Below are 18,445 nucleotides of genomic sequence, written 5' to 3' on the forward strand. Positions count from 1 at the left end.
CAAAGCAGCTGCTGAAACTGTTTATAATCAACGCCTTCAAAGCGTTTGCTTACAAATAACAATCTTTTTCCTGTATCTTATCATACGTCCAACCAGAAAAATACTAGCATGCATTTTCCATTCAAAATAACGAAGCTGCCTGTAAACAAAGATAAAAGCAACAACGATCGCAACTATTGTAGCTTGCTTTTGGGGCTCATCATCACACTTACATAATAGTTACAACAGCAATGTACAAATCTACGAGTTGAGTGCTTGGTTAATACTGTATTGGACTTGTCCCTCACGAAAAATAAATGTATTCAAGCTTATGAGATTTCAGCATCGAACAGCAATAGTTAAGGCAGGTAGTACAGTTTGACCCCCTTCTCCGCCCCCCCCCCCTCTCTCAGCATTCCACTGAAGGCCAGGCTAAAATTGCATTACGATAAACGGCTTACGCATCGCCATTTGAAATTTGTGAAGAGCGGGATTTTGCTCAAATGAAATTTTTCATAAGGCGGTTCAACTTGGCTCCGCACTTTGTTCGAAACTTTCCCGAATAGACAGCTATAATACAGTGTTTATGTACTTTGAAGAAACACTTAAATATAATGATGTAGTCCAGCATGCTTCATCATTTCTACATAAGTCAATTAGTTAACGGAATTGCGAGGAAGAAAACCGAATCGATGACCGCCATCTTGTTTAAAGTCAACAGCAGTGTACAAATACACTAGGTCAGTGATCGTTTTGCAGTGCACGGATGATATGGATCTTTCAAAACATGAATTTATCCAAACCAGGCTGATAAGATTAGGGCATTGATATGATGATAAGACAGTGGTCGGTTTTACTGAAATTTGATGATGAAAACAATATGCAGGCAAAATTGGATGTGAAAACTGACTTGTCGGAATTCTGTTCAATATCTTCTGAAGATACAGAAGATACCATCAAGCTTATTGGTTAGCGCACAAAGATTTGATCAGCGAAACTGAGTATGTCCCGTTTGACACATAAAACTGGATGGCCATTAGTGTCCCTCCGCAGAAAACACACATCAAGTTACACTTCTTGTGTTCTTCCATTCCATTTGACAAGCATGTTTAAAAAAAAAAAATTAAAAAAAAAAAAAAAGGGAGTGCGAATATGATCAAGTTAACAGATTCATTGTAATTAGAAAAGTATACAGGTCATGTCGTTTATGACGCAGACATGCAAAACTAAAATTTATCATTGTCGAAAAAAACATTTGTATACAGAAGCAGCGACAAATACAATTCAATTTCGCTCTTCCGTGTCTGCTTCTTACCTATCCTATCACTCCTTGCTCATGAATATGATGCGACAGACAAACAAACAACAACAACCAAAAACAAGGGTATAGTTTGGTACGCCGCTGGACCTTTACAAACACATAGCCTCAGTGACCAAGCTACTACTCAACGAGGCTATTTCTCAGCTAATAGACCGAAATCATTAACAACACATGCATGAAGCCATTTCTTGAGCATACCGATGGCACTAATGGCAGGTTTTCTCACAGCTGGAACGAAGACTACACACGGCCATTATTTGCCTCTGCGCGTGCGAGGCGCGAGCAATGTTTATCGGCGTCTTCAGCCGTGTAATAAGATGAACATATCATTAGCCTACTCGCATAATCAGCAATTTTTCAATGGAAAATATCTTGATATTTTACCTTTTAATAAGATACGAAGTAAATATGGAATTCCTCTCTGTTACTTCCTATTCAGGAAGGTCCACAACAATTGCCATTTACTGTGGAACCTCCAAGGCAGAAACAAAGCATTTTTAGGCAGAGAGTAGTGCTTAATATTCAGTAGAAGGCCGGTTTAGCTCTGAGTCATGTTGTTTTGAGTCTGGTTCTACAGTTTCTGCAGACTTTTCTTGCAGAAAGCTGGGCAAAATGTGGGGGATTTGCGGGCCGTTACCTTCCCTATGAGTGCATTTTACGGATAGCGTTTTTACCTTGAAACCCAAATGTGCACAAAATGGTCAAATTGTTATCCATTGTCTCATTACTAGCACTGAAATATTCCTTCTCTGTAACCACGATCGACACGATTGTTTGTGTACAACTTAGAAGGCCACCGTCATAGCCCTGATGACTTACACCGGCTTCACATGTGATCTTTGTCTGTTTTTAGAGCAGTTTTGCTATCTACACATTCTGAATCGTATTTCAAGACGTCTACCGACTTTACTTTTGTACTAAATGGTGGTGAAACAGATCAAAATTGCACACACTAAAGACCAACAATACAGGAATGTCTACTGACATTCTTGCAGAAAAAGACAACCGCACACATTTCTCACCTGACACCAAATTCTGCAGCAAGCACAGTCTTCAAACAACAAAATCACATCGATGTTCAAAGGATCATATTTCCGAGGACATATCCTGAACATTTACGGAAGATGTTTACCATGTTATGGTTCCATACGAGCCACAGAACAGTGGAACCGAGGATTGATGGACTGTGTGCGAGTCTGGTGGCGGTGCCAGCAGAAACTGAGCTAGAGAGCCGCCGTGTTTGCCGGTGCATCCACTATACAGTTCAGGCGCGATCGCGGCAGACTCCCTTATTTTTAAGGGAGGGAGAACTTGAGCTCCTGTCAGTCACTCCAGTACACGCGTTCGGAATGCACGATATGCGTGTGCTGATACGGTTAATTAAACACTTCCCTCGGCCTATGGAAACTTGACTCAGAGCCGAAGGCGCAGATCCTTTGCCCAGTCCATAAAACAAGAGGCACATACAATACGCGCACTTGACTTGACTTGGCACAGAGATATAGAATATTCTATATCTCTGTGGGTAGAAGAGACGAAATAGGTGAACAAGAATAATCAGATATGTAATAGTGTTACTGCATTATAACAAACATTTAGTGTTAATGCTGCTACATTTAAATTAAAGCCATGGGTTTTTTTTAATGTGTGACGTCATGTTCTGTTTTTGTTTTTGTTTTTCTATCCGGGGTTGTAAGAATTTACATGACAAATACAGAAATGTGATCATGCAGGCGAGTTGCAATGATACAGGCAACACAGATTCCAGGCAGTTCGAGTTCATCATTGTCTGCTGTTGGTCTTTGAGCAGTCGCTGTTATTCAGAATAGTCCGGCGCCTGTGGGTGGACATGAATTGCGAAAGCTGTTCCGAGAAGGGTTTACAAATATTTATCAATTTTAAAAGGAATATAAAAAGGAAAAACATCAATCTATATACAAGTAAAGGCTGTAGTTATCTGTCTGTCGTGAAAAATGTCAATGTATTCAATGTTTTTCTTACACACTGGGTGTAAATCTTTCTTTCTTTATTTGGTGTTTAACGTCGTTTTCAACCGCTCACCTCCCACGTGCAAAACGCAGTGATATGCACACGCCAGAATAGCGCGGTAGTGTATTGTGCTAAGCAGGAAAGCGCGCTTTTCTGTATTCTTGTTAACTTTCTGAGCTTGTTTTGAATACAACCTATCATATCTATACGTTTTTGGAATCAGGAAACGATAAAGAATAAGATGAAATCATTTTTGGATCGATTTCTTACATTTTAATCGTAAGACTAATTAATCTATTTTCGTTAATTGTGATCACATTTTAAGAGTAAACATGACATATGTATGTATTTTTAGATTCAGAATGTCATGAAGAATACAATGCAATCAATTTTAAATCTGTTTGCGAAAAATCGATTTTAATGACAACTTTAATGAGCAAACTCATTAATTAATTTGTAAGCCTCCAAGCTGAAATGCAATACCAAAGTCCGGGCGTCGTCGAAGATTACTTGACCAAAATGTCAACCAATTTGGTTTAAAAATGAGAGCGTGACAGTGCCGCCTCAACTTTTACGAAAAGCCGGATATGACGAAGAGCGGTTTAGTAGTTGTGCTGAGAAGGATAGCACGCTTTTCTGTACCTCTCTTCGTTTTAACTTTCTGAGCGTGTTTTTAATCCAAACATATCATATCTATATGTTTTTGGAATCAGGAACCGACAGGGAATAAGATGAAAGTGTTTTTAAATTGATTTCGGAAATTTAATTTTGATAATAATTTTTATATTTTTAATTTTCAGAGCTTGTTTTTAATCCAAATATAACATATTTATATGTTTTGGGAATCAGACAATGATGGAGAATAAGATAAACGTAAATTTGGATCGTTTTATAAAAAAATTTTTTTTTTTTACAATTTTCAGATTTTTAATGGCCAAAGTCATTAATTAATTTTAAGCCACCAAGCTGAAATGCAATACCGAAGTCCGGGCTTCGTCGAAGATTACTTGACCAAAATTTCAACCAATTTGGTTTAAAAATGAGAGCGTGACAGTGCCGCCTCAACTTTCACGAAAAGCCGGATATGACGTCATAAAAGACATTTATCAAAAAAATGAAAAATATGTCTGGGGATATCATACTCAGGAACTCTCATGTCAAATTTCTTAAAGATCGGTCCAGTAGTTTAGTCTGAATCGCTCTACACACACAGACACACACAGACACACACACACACACACACACACACACACACACACACACCACGACCCTCATCTCGATTCCCCCCTCTACGTTAAAACATTTAGTCAAAACTTGACTAAATGTAAAAACGGGTCTGGTTTGAGCAGTGACACAGGGAAATCTGTACATCAAACCTCTGCAGCATAGAGAAATTCTCTCCAGAGTCTTCGGAGTTGTCAGCGTTTGGAAACTTGATAGTCTGCTACCGACGGTGGGAAAGTTCTTGACCTGCATAGCATGGCAGGTCAAAATAACACACAGGGACCGAAGCGGCGGTGGAGCTTAATTGATACCGACATGGTTACTGCACAAACGGCCAGCTAAGCCACACCTCCTTTTGGCGCGTGCTGTGACTGCGCCTAGACTGTATAGCGCTGTGGGCGAAAGTACTGTGACGTCATGTTCGTTCGATGCTGCGATTGGTTTTCGTGTGTTTTTGTTATTTGTTTGTTTTCATTGTTGTGTTTGTTCTTTTGTGTATTTATTTTTTTGCGCTCCGTGTATGTCTGTCTCCCTCCCTCCCTCCCTCTCTCGGCTCCTCTCTTTCCCTCCCCTCCCTCTCCCTCTCCTTCTCACTCTCTTTCTCCCACTCTCTCTCTCTCTCTGCCCCCTCCCTATCCCTCTCTCCCCATCCCCTCTCTCTCCCTCCTCTGTCCCACAATTACTCTCCTTCTCTCTCCCTCCCTCTCCCCTCTTCGCCCCTCCTTCTCTCTCTCTCCCTCCCTCTCTCTCTCCCTTTCTCTTTCCCATCTCTCTCTCTCACTCTCTTAATTCCGACCACGAACCCACTGTTAATAATCTGGAAGGTCGTACCAGAGATGCAGATCTATCTCTGGTCGTACCGATTCATAGATTCAACCTGCAAACTGTAATCTCATCTGTGATCAGATTGCCAAGGCAATGTGTGGAATCTTTTATCCCATGACCTGCCTCTTTGTCTCTGTTAGCTGAGGAGGTGATTATTCTGAATACTCCATCACAACCATATATGGATATCCCATCACAACCGAGTTTCGATCTCAACTGTCATTGGTCATTGTCTTTGATTTCAGAGTACAATTGAATAATTTATAGAGGTCATCTGCATATTCAGAGTTTACAGATGGACTACTTTTTTTTCGTATCGTAGGAGTATTTGAAGTGAATTCCACAAGCAGCGAAAACTGACGCAGAAATGGCTATTTTGACCCATTTGACCAGACAGTACCGGTGTGACGTTTTCATCTTTCGCCGTGGTGATATTTCGATTCTCGGCCTCGTTGATCTAGTATAAACTCTACACTGAACAAAAAACCACCCTTCGATAGTACTGATGAGCGACCTTGTGTACACCTTACATTCATGGGGCCAAATTTGTCCGACCAATTTTTTTTTAATTTAACTTAGAAATTTGATTCATCCTAAAATGTTTCCCTTCTTACTCAAGGGACGTAACCACTCGGTACACGTTTTCGAATAAATCGATTTTGGGGGTGAAATCTATTACATTTCACTACCAATTTTCTTCACATGCAAGAAACTGACATGCTTTTCGTCCATAAATAATTTCACTTCTTAATTTTACCAGGAAACAACATTTCAGTCTTGAGTATATATCGAGGGGCAAATATGTACACAGGCGAAAGATGAAATCGTGACAGGACCGGCCAACCAGACACTAACACTAAGACATTGCTCGTGTGCGTTCTCATCTTTTCAATACCGAGCAGTCTGTGAAGCTCATTTGGTCGATTTCAAACTGATCTGTACCGTCTGGCAGCAGCCGCGCGATGCGTGCAAAAAGTAGGACGACAATCGAGTCAAAGATGATGTAAACATGCGCCATGATGAGAAATACAGTCCCAAAACTCTGACTCTTAAACAGTGTTTTTAATTTGAATAACTGAGCACTCATACACTTCCTTTTTTTTAAATGTTTTAATTGTTAAAACTGTTTGTTGTTTAGTACGGCGTATTCCTGATGAGTGTGGGCGACATGAAAACAACCCCAAACCCGAACAGAATAGCTCTTGGGGCGATTAGTGACATTTTTTTAAATCCCTTAAAACTTGAATTTACGCCAGATGCGGCGGCCCTACTACTGAAGAGCGACTCATGCCGTAACTAAAGTAGGGACGGCTGAGTTTGGGCTGCATGTTTTTTAGCCGTTCCCCTCCCGATCAGAATGAACGGAAATGGAACCTCAACCCATCGGTAACGGAACGCTTGGATCGTTAAAGGAACCGTCTTAAAACAACGGTAACGCAACGGTAGCGCTCTCACACACTGAGTTGTCATACCCGCATACCACACATCCGTTCTAGGTCCCGTTCCCTTATTACCGACCAAGGACGGCTGCCACTATGGTCAGACGCTGCTGAAAGATGCCAAAAAACGGCCGTTTGCGCAGCGTTCCATTGTTGTGGCAGCATTCCTTGGTTGGTACGGGAACGGGACAAAGAACGGTTGTGTGGAATGGCCCGGGGTATAACTTTTGACACCGACAAACTGAAGAATGAACAGATCTATGAGGTAACCGTCTCAATATTATGGTCCAGGCTCAGGAAACAAAGAGCATATAATTATGGCCTGGGGCGATTGTAGCTTCCTGTCTTCGTGTTCGATAGACAAGGACAATAACTGAATAGTAGATCATAGTGCAATTTCATGTTGGCATCTTCTCCACCGAAAGCTATAACCCAAAGACTGAAGACCAAAGTGCTTAACCCCACTTCTGACTCGAATCACCTCCCTCCTGCTAGGTACACGTGCACTCAAGTTAACCTCTGCTTTGACCTGTGTGCCAGGAGTCGGATGAGAGAGAAAGAGAGAGAGAGAGAGACATATGAGCGAGAGCGAGAGAGAGAGACACACACACACTGACACACACACACACACACAGGCTGACATAGACAGAGACTGACAGACATAGAAAGACAGAAGCGGGAGAGACTCAGTAGAGGGAGACACAGACAAAGACATACATCACAGAGAGAGAGAGAGAGAGAGAGAGAGAGAGAGAGAGAGAGAGAGAGAGAGAGAGAGAGAAATCTTTAACTGATCTCGTGAGAACGGTAACAAAACGAGACATGTCACCTCTCCGAATGCATTCCAATAGATGACCGCTCCTGCGGCCATCAAAAAGCTACGTGTTATCCAGTTTTGTTTTGTTTTTATTTAAAAAATCTAACTGATAACACAAATCCTTCGATCCCTAGGTATTGCCTCCGTGACAATTAAGTCAGATGACATTTGTGCCTGCCACTCAGTGTGGCCGGACTAGGCTAAGAGGAGGGGGGGGGGGGGTGCCAGTGGTGGTCCAGGGGGATGTTCCCCCTGTAGGTCATATTCTGAGATAGGAAAATGGTTGCTCATTGCATGAAACGGCATAAAATAAACACTAATAAAAAATGTTTTAAATAATTAAGTGAGGTACATGTTTAGGCTAGAGGGGGGGGGTTGCACAACCCCCATAACTCCCCCCCCCCCCCCCCCCCCCCGGTAGTCCGGCCCTGCCTGTTGCAACCACCGTCTGAGCCACAAACGTCTTCAACGAGCACTGTCAACAAGCAAGGCAAGCGCAGACAAATCGCGCAGACATGTTATTTTTTCTAGAGTTAGCTCCCTTCTGCATCATGGCGGCTTACATCAACTCAGACATCAAAAAGCTATCGTTTTCAACAACCTCTGACCGTCAAATGTGATTGTAAGTGTATGCTTGCGTGAATACAACCGCAATAATGATCTGGGAACAAATTGGTTAACGTTACATATCATCATATGGATGTTGTGGAAATAAATCAACGTTCAGTGCACACTTATTTTCGTTGCCATGTGCTCGTTCACAATCACATATATTCGTATTGATCACTAACTTGACTAAGCTTATCGGGACATAATGTCTTTAGAATTAAATTCCATACATTTATAATGAGGTCATCTTGAACTTCAGCGTTTTAAATTCATAGCTCAGAATCCAGTGAAATTCTGTACTTATTTTTGATACAAGTCCATGTAAGCAAGCCAAAGAACATTTGTCGTGAAATTAATTGACGGATTGAGCTTCAAACTTAAGCATTATTAATTAATTTGGTTGTTCGATCGACGAAAATGCACCGAAAATGGCGCACGTTGTCAACCATGGGACATTATTTACACAAAAGAGTTGTCTCCCTTGTCTGATCATACGGATAATTCCTTCTTTGACCCATGTAAACAAAATACATTCCGTAACTTCAAAGGGATCTAAAATGTCTTGTTATGATTACAAGTGCAGGTTCTACAAATTTGGAAACTAAAATGCCTCTGGATTCTGAGCTATGAATTTAACACGCCAAAGTTCAAGATTACCTAAAATGAAATGACAGTTGACACAACTTGGCCTTATTTTTGTTTAAAACTTCCACTTGTCTTACTTAGCTGCATCAGAAATTATAGGTGTCCAGATGTACACAGTCCCCCCCCCCCCCCCCCCCGGTAAGAGTATGACTGTGAAGGCTCAAACTTAATTGTTTTACATATATTTATTATTATGTTTTTTTTGTGATTTTGGGGGGAAGGTAGGGTCGGGAGGAAATTAACTTATCAAGTTGTTCTTGGAACATTTGGGAAACTCTTGACTTCTTTCTTTAGACCTTAAAAACAGAACTATTGGATTTACCCCCATGCACTCTGACTCTCAGTCTCACCCTTAATCACCTCATGTCTGCCCTCTTTGCCCCCCCCCCCACCCCCCACAAACACTTAATTAATTTACAGTTACACAAACAAAAACACACACCACACATCTATTTCCCCCTTGCACCCTCCACCCTCATCTTACACCTCCACTCAGATCCTTAAATCCAAACAGTTTTTTCACCTAAGGCCTAAAAAAAAAATAGGTGTGGTTACGGTAACCCGACCTACCCTATTTTTAGGGGCCGATCCTATAACTTTTTATTATATTTGTCAAAAAAACAAAACAAAAAAAAACAAAAAAAACCAGTGCAAAAAACGCAATGAAAGCGAAAGCGCCCGTGTCGCACACTTATTTCCCTGTCAAGTAGGTTTAATTTGTACACATTAGAAAAAAAAAGTTTAAAAAAAAAAAAGTGATTGCCTACCTACCTACCCTATTTTTTTGGGCAATGTTACCGTAACCACACCTATTTTTTTTTTTGGCCTAACAGGTCACTCTTTTGGCCAAAAAAAAAAAATAGTCTGTTTACGGTAACCAGACCGACCCTATTTTTTTCGCGCGACCCTAGACTCTTTTTTTGGCATTGGGGGGGAAAAAAAAAATCTTTTGTTTTTTTTGCAAAATAACGTAAAAATATGTTTTTTTGGGGGAAAAAAATAAAAAATCCCGACCTACCGACCCTATTTTTTTGGCCTATGTTACCTTAAACAGACCTATTTTTTTTTTGCCTTAGTTATACCAACTGGATTTCTCCCCCCCTCTCCTCCTCTCAATCATTATCCTTGATCCTCCTGCCCCAACCCCACCCTACACCCCAAATCCCGCCCTCGCTGTTAGTGTTATCAGTGATAGTACCACTTCAAGTATCCCATTACAATGAACATCACTGCCACTGGTTGAGGTCTGTTCCCATAAGTTATAACCTCAAGGAGGTTACAGTGAAACCCCTCTCTTAAGATCATCCCCAAATCTGAGAAAATCTGATCTTTTTTTTAAATGATGGGAGTCTATCTTTGCTGACATAATGAAAAAGACCGGCACGGTGGGCCTAGTGGTAAGGCGTCCGCCCCGTGATCGGGAGGTCGTGGGTTCGAACCCCGGCCGGGTCATACCTAAGACTTTAAAATTGGCAATCTAGTGGCTGCTCCGCCTGGCGTCTGGCATTATGGGGTTAGTGCTAGGACTGGTTGGTCCGATGTCAGAATAATGTGACTGGGTGAGACATGAAGCCTGTGCTGCGACTTCTGTCTTGTGTGTGGCGCACGTTAAATGTCAAAGCAGCACCGCCCTGATATGGCCCTTCGTGGTCGGCTGGGCGTTAAGCAAACAAACAAACAAACATAATGAAAAGAAAGGCCAAGAATATGAGGGTTTTAAAAGGGTACATAGGGACCTTTTGCGAGTAGGATGCTCTCAAAAATGCAAGTGTGTGTGTGTGTGTGTGTGTGTGTGGGGGGTGGGGGGTGGAGGGGGGCGCCAGGGCTTAAATGAGTGTTTAAATGAAAGGGTGTTTGTACTGTGTGTAAAAGCCTGACAGTATCTGTGATGGTTTACGGGAGGCTTACTGTGCCTTTTAACTGACTCTTGTCACTGACAGGTTACCTGTGAAAAAACTTGTGTAGAGAGTTAAGTTACACTCATACCACTGACAGTGATTCTATCCTGTGACTGCAAGAGCTGTACACTATATGTACATGTTTTGAAAGGTGTTTGTTTAAAATGTTTGCTTTTGCTAATTTTTGTGAGACATGTTACAGAAACACAATATTTCTCCTTTGGCCTAACACTAGTCTACTACAATGAGAAAAGGCTGTTACTGTGCCAACAATGTACAATACAAATAGAGCAAGTTTCTGCTGTGTTTTTCCGGAATTCAGCCTGCAGTGTTCCCCTGAGAAGCTGAGACTGAGGTGACAAGAACGTGGCCAGTGGGAACTGTGGAAAGAACAGAACAGCTGGAGCTACAGAAATGGCCGGAGGTGGAGGAGACAGACTGCCTGGTAATATATGTAATACAAAGATCAGTGATGGCTCTTATGTGTTCTGTTAGGCCAACAACAAAATCGATGTTCGTTTTCGATAAAAAAAAAAGTCCTAGGGTTGGGTGGAAAATAGTGTTGGAATGGGTAGATGGATATGCCCAGTGTGTGTTTATTCAGTAATTATTTTATTGCCACCCCATTCTGGTGTACTTGTCTCTGTGAGCTGCCTTGGTTATTTTTTTCTGTGAGCATTTTAATACTGTATGACCAGAAAACTTGCATTATAATTGACTTTGAGTAATCTTTAAAAAAAAAAATTCCATACGGCATTTGCAGCAGTTAGTATAGTGTAAATCAATTTTATTATGCAAACATCTTAGTGCATGATTTTTTGAGTCACTTGAGAAAAAGTGACTCTATGTAATCGGTCAGTGTTAGTCTGTCCGGCCGGCCGGCCGGCCGTCCGTAGACACCACCTTAACGTTGGACTTTTCTCGGAAACTATCAAAGCGATCGGGCTCATATTTTGTTTAGTCGTGACCTCCAATGACCTCTACACTTTAACGATGGTTTCGTTGACCTTTGACCTTTTTCAAGGTCACAGGTCAGCGTCAAAGGAAAAATTAGACATTTTATATCTTTGACAAACTTTTCTCGGAAACTATCAAAGCGATCGGGCTCATATTTTGTTTAGTCGTGACCTCCAATGACCTCTACACTTTAACGATGGTTTCGTTGACCTTTGACCTTTTTCAAGGTCACAGGTCAGCGTCAAAGGAAAAATTAGACATTTTATATCTTTGACAAAGTTCATCGGATGTGATTGAAACTTTGTAGGATTATTCTTTACATCAAAGTATTTACATCTGTAGCCTTTTTACGAACGTTATCAGAAAAACAAGGGAGATAACTAGCCTTTTCTGTTCGGCAACACACAACTTAACGTTGGGCTTTTCTCGGAAACTATAAAAGTGACCGGGCTCAAATTTTATGTGAACGTGACTCATTGTGTTGTGAATAGCAATTTCTTCCTGTCCATCTGATGCCTCATATAATATTCAGAACTGCGAAAGTGACTCGATCGAGCGTTTGCTCTTCTTGTTTATATTTTTTTTATATTTTTCACACTTTTACATGTGCATGTTTTTTGGTGCGACAGTGAACTGCGGGGTGCGGCTGGCTGGCAGCAGTTTTGTGCTGAGTTACAAGGTGGGCAAGAATGTGGAAAAGAAGAACATCATGTGGGATTGGCACAGCAATGGAGAGTGAGTGCTTTAAAAAAAAAAATGTTTTTTAATTTTTTTTATCTTAAGTCAATATTTTACAGAAAGTTGTCTGTAAGATATGAATGTGCTAAAGATGGGCGCAGTGGCCTAGTGGGTAAGACATCAGCCTCCTAATCGGAAGGTCGTGAGTTCAAATCACGGCTGTGCAGTAGCCTGGTGGGTGAAGGGTGGAGATTTTTCTGATCTCCTAGGTCAACTTATGTGCAGACCTGCTAGTGCCTTATCCCCCTTTGTGTGCACACACAAGCACAAGATGAAGTGCGCATGGAAAAGGTCCTGTAATCCATGTCATAGTTAGGTGAATTATAGAAACATGAAAATACCCAGCATGCTTCCCTTGAAAGCGGCGTATGGCTGCCTAAATGGCATGGTAAAAATGTTCATACACGTACAAAAAACACTCGTGCAAAAACATGAGTTAAACGTGGGAGTTTTAGCCCATGAACAAATAAAAAGAAGAAGAACGTGCTAAAAAAAAAAAGATAAAGAATATCTGTTGCTCAAATAAAGTTGACTGTCAGCGTGCTTGACTGATATTAGTCAATGATGACTCTGTTGACGGGGTTAGTCCTGCCAGGACTCGGATCCCGGCAAAAACTGATCAAGTGTTTTCAATTTTGATATCTGGTTGTCTTAAAGTTTAACCCATTTGGCCCCGGAGCGCCCGCTGTTTTTCTGCAGTGGCTGACCGCGGGGCGCCCGCTACCAGCCGCTAAACACGTGTCTCAGTAAGGCGCAGCCATTGTTGTTGTTATAAACGAGACTCTCGCGGACGAGACTTCGTTGTTTTCGCGACTTCCTTCCGGTTATGCACATGTTTTCTTCTTGAAAATTGGTTCACTGTGAGAGGAGTAGCGATTTTTTGAAACTTCGAAATGGATACACGATCAAACGCAGAGTTTTGGTACGACTTCATGGGGGACTCGGACGATGACAACGATGTTTTTCAGGGATTTACGGACTTAGACCTGTGTAAGGGACACTGTTTTGCTCAGTTTCATTTGGAACTGCTGCAGTAGCAGCCTTCTGCAGCTTTTTCTTTTGTGGAGGTTGGACCCTTGCTGCAAGTCTGTGTGTTTTCAATAGTCTGACACTGTTTTGAAAGAGTATAAGAGACCAGACACTGATGTTGGTGCTTGCGTGAAAGTGAAATTTTGTACTTCTGATTTTTTTTAATACATTCCTGTGCTGTGTAGCTGCAAAAAAAAAAATTGTATTTGAAGGAATGATGTTTTGTGCATCAAGGAAAAATACACAGGTGAGTCAAACTTTTCAAACAGCATTTTATTTCATTTTTTAAATGTTTGTACAAGTGACATGTGACGGAATTACTTCCCTGTACATGGGATTTCATAGTAAAATGGCTGCCGCTGGCCTGGGGTCAAATGGGTTAAAATCACTTGTTCATTTTTTAGTTTGCTTTATTTATTTATTTGTTTTTTTATTTTTACATTTTACATGTGTAGGTGAAGAAACAATCTCAAACAAGGTGTAGAATTACTTAATTTTATTTTGGTTTAATTAAAAAAAATTAAGAACAAAAAATTAAGAACAAAAAATCAAGAAAAAAAAGAACAAAACTTGTACCAATGAGAAAAAAAAATTACGAGCAGTTACAAATTCAAGTACCATGAAACTGAAAAGGTTATTTTTCAGGAGAGTATAACTCAATATGCAGAACAAAATACAAAATAATACATTCTCAAAGCTCTTGATTCTATTTGAGCAAGATTTACAACAGACAGGTACTTGATAACACACACACACACACACACATGTAAACACACAAGCACATGTGTATTTTTGTGTGTGTGACAGAACTATGCACACACACACACACACACACACACATACACACACACATATATTGCATTGCACGTTTAACTTTAATTCTAAACGGCTACATTTTTCTTATTCTGACGGTATTAATCTCTTCAACTTTGGGCTATTCTTGACACTAGACTTTCGGTTGCAGCAAATCTGTAGCCAAACTGGAAGCCAAGACCAAGAGTGGAGATATCAAGTTCCATAACTCTGCTCCTATTGATGCTGACACCCACAGTAAACTGGGCAAGGTATCGTTGCTGACGTCTCTTAATAGTCTTATTCTATACTAATTGTTAAAAAAACAAAAAACACTAGGCAGATCTTTGCGAGGAGGCTCATTGGGTGTGTGTGTATAACCTAATACACTGCAGCAAGATGTTATGTTATATGAAGTCTTATATCGCGCGCATATCTCCAGACTCGGACTCAAGGCGCAGGGATCTATTTATGCCGTGTGAGATGGAATTTTTTACACAATACATCACGCATTCACATCGACCAGCAGATCGCAGCCATTTCGGCGCATATCCTACTTTTCACGGCCTATTATTCCAAGTCACACGGGTATTTTGGTGGACATTTTTTATCTATGCCTATACAATTTTGCTAGGAAAGACCCTTTTGTCAATCGTGGGGTCTTTAACGTGCACACCCCAATGTAGTGTACACGAAGGGACCTCGGTTTTTCGTCTCATCCGAAAGACTAGCACTTGAACCCACCACCTAGGTTAGGAAAGGGGGGAGAAAATTGCTAACGCCCTGACCCAGGGTCGAACTCGCAACCTCTCGCTTCCGAGTGCAAATGCGTTACCACTCGGCCACCCAGTCCTCCATAAGGCCATTACTTTAATTCCCACAAGCATGCAGTAAACTGCTTGGTTTTACTTGTGCTTTCATATTAATTATTATACAGTTGAACCAGAAACACGGCCAGCCTCGTAAATGAAATTAGCAGAACGTACATTTCCTTTGTTAAAATCAACAAATGATTAGAACAGCTAAAATTAAACAACATTAGCGTGTCAATGAAAACAACAGTTTAAATTCTAATCTCTATTCAAAAGGGTCATTTGAGTTGACTTGTTCTATCTAGCAATGATGCTCTAACATGCCAAATTGTGTAGGTCAATAGGTTTCATTCTTTTCAGATTCCACAAAAGTTTTGTAATGCGACAAACGACAAAACATTTCAGTGCAAATTGCCTTTGATCTTTAACGGCATGGTGTTAACACTGTGACTAGTGTGAGTGAGTCTCTCCATGTGTTCTTTCAGGGCTAGTTTTAATTTTAACTTAGATCTACAGCAAACAAGAGTGACAGAATGTCTTTCTTTTTGCAGCCGGACAAGTCCATGGATGGTGAATACTACACAGTGAAGTTGAAGAAGAAATCATCGGATGTACCAGACTTGGAGCAGTTTTTTAATGTGCCTCAGTGACAAGTCCATAATATGATGTTACTTCGGTTGCAGTATGCTAAGTGTTGTGTCAAGGTTGTATTAAAAAAAATGTACCACATCATATGCAAGGTTATTATGGTCAGTTTTATGATGATGATGGTGATGGGGTTGTAACAGTGGTACTCGTCATGTAAGGCCACTCCAATGAGAGGAAACTTTAGATGTCTTTGCCATTTATTTTGACCAACATGTACCTGTCATAACGGTATGCAAGGTTATTACAGGACTGGGTGGCCGAGTGGTAACGCACTTGCGCTCGGAAGCGAGAGGTTGCGAGTTCGACCCTGGGTCAGGGCGTTCGCAATTTTCTCCCCCCTTTCCTAACCTAGGTGGTGGGTTCAAGTGCTAGTCTTTCAGATGAGACGAAAAACCGAGGTCCCTTCGTGTACACTACATTGGGGTGTGCACGTTAAAGATCCCACGATTGACAAAAGGGTCTTTCCTGGCAAAATTGTATAGGCATAGATAAAAATGTCCAACAAAATACCCGTGTGACTTGGAATAATAGGCCGTGAAAAGTAGGATATGCGCCGAAATGGCTGCGATCTGCTGGCCCATGTGAATGCGTGATGTATTGTGTAAAAAAAAATTCCATCTCACACGGCATAAATAAATCCCTGCGCCTTGAATATGTGCGCGATATAAATTGCATAAAATAAAAAAATTAAAAAATAAAATAAAAAATAAATCCCTGCGCTTAGAACTGTACCCACGGAATATGCGCGATATAAGCCTCATATTGATTGATTATGGTCAGTTTTATGATGATGATGATGATGGTGGTGGTGGGGTTGTAACAGTGGTACTCATCACATAAAAAGGCCACTCCAATGAGAGGACACTTTAGATGTCTTTGCCATTTATTTTGACCAACATATATCTGTCATAACAGGCCGCTTGCAATGCAGGGACCTCCCAGGGGTGTCCTTTCATCACAGGTGTCATTGTATCTCGATGTATAAGATTATTATGGTCAGTTGTTATGTTCTAATAGTAGTTCACACGTTTGTGCAGCTGTTGTGTGATTGAGAATGTTTCAACTAGTTTAAAGTTATCAGTCAGCTTGATGATGTATGAAACGTTTTTGTCCATACTTGTATTCAGGAAAAACGAGGATAACTATATAGATGTTAGTTATAGATGTACATCTTATTTGATGGGTAAAAGATGTATTCATGAGCATCAGGGTGTTGATGTGAGGAACTGAACGTGTTTTCTCCATTTTGTTATGATACAGTAATGGCATGTTGTTTGGTTGCCATTAGTCAGTTGTATAAGTTATGGACCAATTTACTTGCATGCATTTTAAAGTTGGCTAGCGCGTCTGGGCCCCCCGCGGGTTAGGGGGAAGAATTTACCCGATGCTCCCCAGCATGTCGTAAGAGGCGACTAACGGATTCTGTTTCTCCTTTTACCCTTGTTAAAGGCACAGTGCAGCTCACAGCCTTCGTTTTGCGTTTTTGTTGCAGCTGAGTGCATTTACAGTTCAAAAATCCTCCTATGGTAGTAAAACAAACCCAAAACTACCCAACGACGACATCTGTGAAGCTCGACAGTTGGCTTGTTCATGCGAGTGCATAAATTAACCTAGTTATTACGTGGTGTTTGGTCGGAGTTCGATTCAACTGAGTGATTCCGGCCTCCATTTTGTTTTACACAAACTCATGATGATGTCTGACATAGTTTGCTACTAGTGACGTGTCTTTTTGTGCATGATGTGGTGACCTGATCTAAATTTAGATCCAAAAATAGGTCAAGACCAGCCGGGACAGAGTCCGAAATTAATTCGTAAAAAAAATCGCAGTTCTTGACTCTTTGGGTGCAAGTCAATGAAACTTGGTAGTTCTTCTAACGGATAGCTGCCTGAGGTATGACTAAAAGCCCCAGGGGCTCCGTGCACCTGGATTTGACAAGTTCAGTACCTTTAAGTGTTTTTTGCATAGAATATAGTCAATTTTTATAAAGATTTTAGTCAAGCAGTATGTAAGAAATGTTAAGTCCTTTGTACTGGAAACTTGCATTCTCCCAGTAAGGTAATATATTGTACTACGTTGCAAGCCCCTGGAGCAAATTTTTGATTAGTGCTTTTGTGAACAAGAAACAATTGACAAGTGGCTCTATCCCATCTTCCCCCTTTCCCCGTCGCGATATAACCTTGAATGGTTGAAAACGACGTTAAACACCAAATAAAGTAAAGAAAGAAAGCATTTTAACGTTGGCTAGCGCATCTGGGAGACTGTTCAAACCCTCTAGGCGTACCTACATTGTCAACAGCTTAAATCAAAATGGATTACTTTTTGTGAAACATTTTTGTCAGTGTCTTCTGTCATGTTTTGTGCTTGTTTCAGTTGTGAGGATGGGGGTGGGGGTGGGGTAGGATGGTGTTGGCGAGTCAGTTAATATCCAGGGCTAAGGAATTTCAGTGAAACATGTGTTGTGTTAGATCTGTGCTGTGACAACCACATTTGTTTGGCATGCCAACTGTATTTTTGATAAATGATTTAAGTTTGTTGCTGAAGTCACCAAAATAAAAAAAATACTTGATCAACTAAGGTATTTTTTCTTGTGTGTCCTCTGGCTTGAATGTGATTTCACACACTTCCAGGGCTTCCGTTTTTGTTTTTCACACTGATGTTCAAACAAATGAATGTTGAAAAAAGTTGACAGAGTGATGCGTGTTTGAGTTTGGTTTTTAAATTT

The 18,445-nt window shown here is 40.8% G+C and overlaps 2 protein-coding genes across 3 annotated transcripts in view; one reads left to right on the plus strand and one right to left on the minus strand.

Annotated features, from left to right (window-relative positions):
- The window catches only part of LOC138946296 (uncharacterized), an 8,884-nt gene extending 6,337 nt beyond the window's left edge, over positions 1–2,547 (minus strand). Inside the window, exon 1 of one of the 2 annotated variants that reach the window (XM_070317832.1) lies at positions 2,323–2,547. The gene's annotated coding sequence lies outside the window, so the exon portion shown is untranslated. Of the gene's footprint in view, positions 1–1,498; positions 1,574–2,322 lie in introns of those variants that run through there. The other variant, XM_070317834.1, reaches the window with a different exon arrangement.
- Positions 2,548–8,092: 5,545 nt separating this feature from the next.
- Positions 8,093–18,293, plus strand: LOC138946297 (uncharacterized). The gene is made up of 5 exons (XM_070317835.1): positions 8,093–8,216; positions 11,069–11,191; positions 12,333–12,438; positions 14,435–14,534; positions 15,626–18,293. The coding sequence occupies exons 2-5, from the start codon at positions 11,161–11,163 to the stop codon at positions 15,722–15,724; spliced, it is 336 nt and encodes a 111-aa protein (XP_070173936.1). The 5' UTR covers positions 8,093–8,216; positions 11,069–11,160; the 3' UTR covers positions 15,725–18,293.
- Positions 18,294–18,445: the final 152 nt, after the last annotated feature.

This window comes from Littorina saxatilis, linkage group LG13, assembly GCF_037325665.1.
Source record: "Littorina saxatilis isolate snail1 linkage group LG13, US_GU_Lsax_2.0, whole genome shotgun sequence".
NCBI classification, from domain to species: Eukaryota; Metazoa; Mollusca; class Gastropoda; order Littorinimorpha; family Littorinidae; genus Littorina; species Littorina saxatilis.

What these genes read in the sequence shown, in the direction of transcription:
- LOC138946297 (XM_070317835.1), top strand. Translation starts at nt 11,161, where the DNA reads ATGGCCGGAGGTGGAGGAGACAGACTGCCTG. An exon ending in TGGAGGAGACAGACTGCCTG is followed by an intron (nt 11,192 to 12,332) that starts GTAATATATGTA and finishes TTGGTGCGACAG; the next exon opens with TGAACTGCGGGGTGCGGCTG. An exon ending in GATTGGCACAGCAATGGAGA is followed by an intron (nt 12,439 to 14,434) that starts GTGAGTGCTTTA and finishes TTTCGGTTGCAG; the next exon opens with CAAATCTGTAGCCAAACTGG.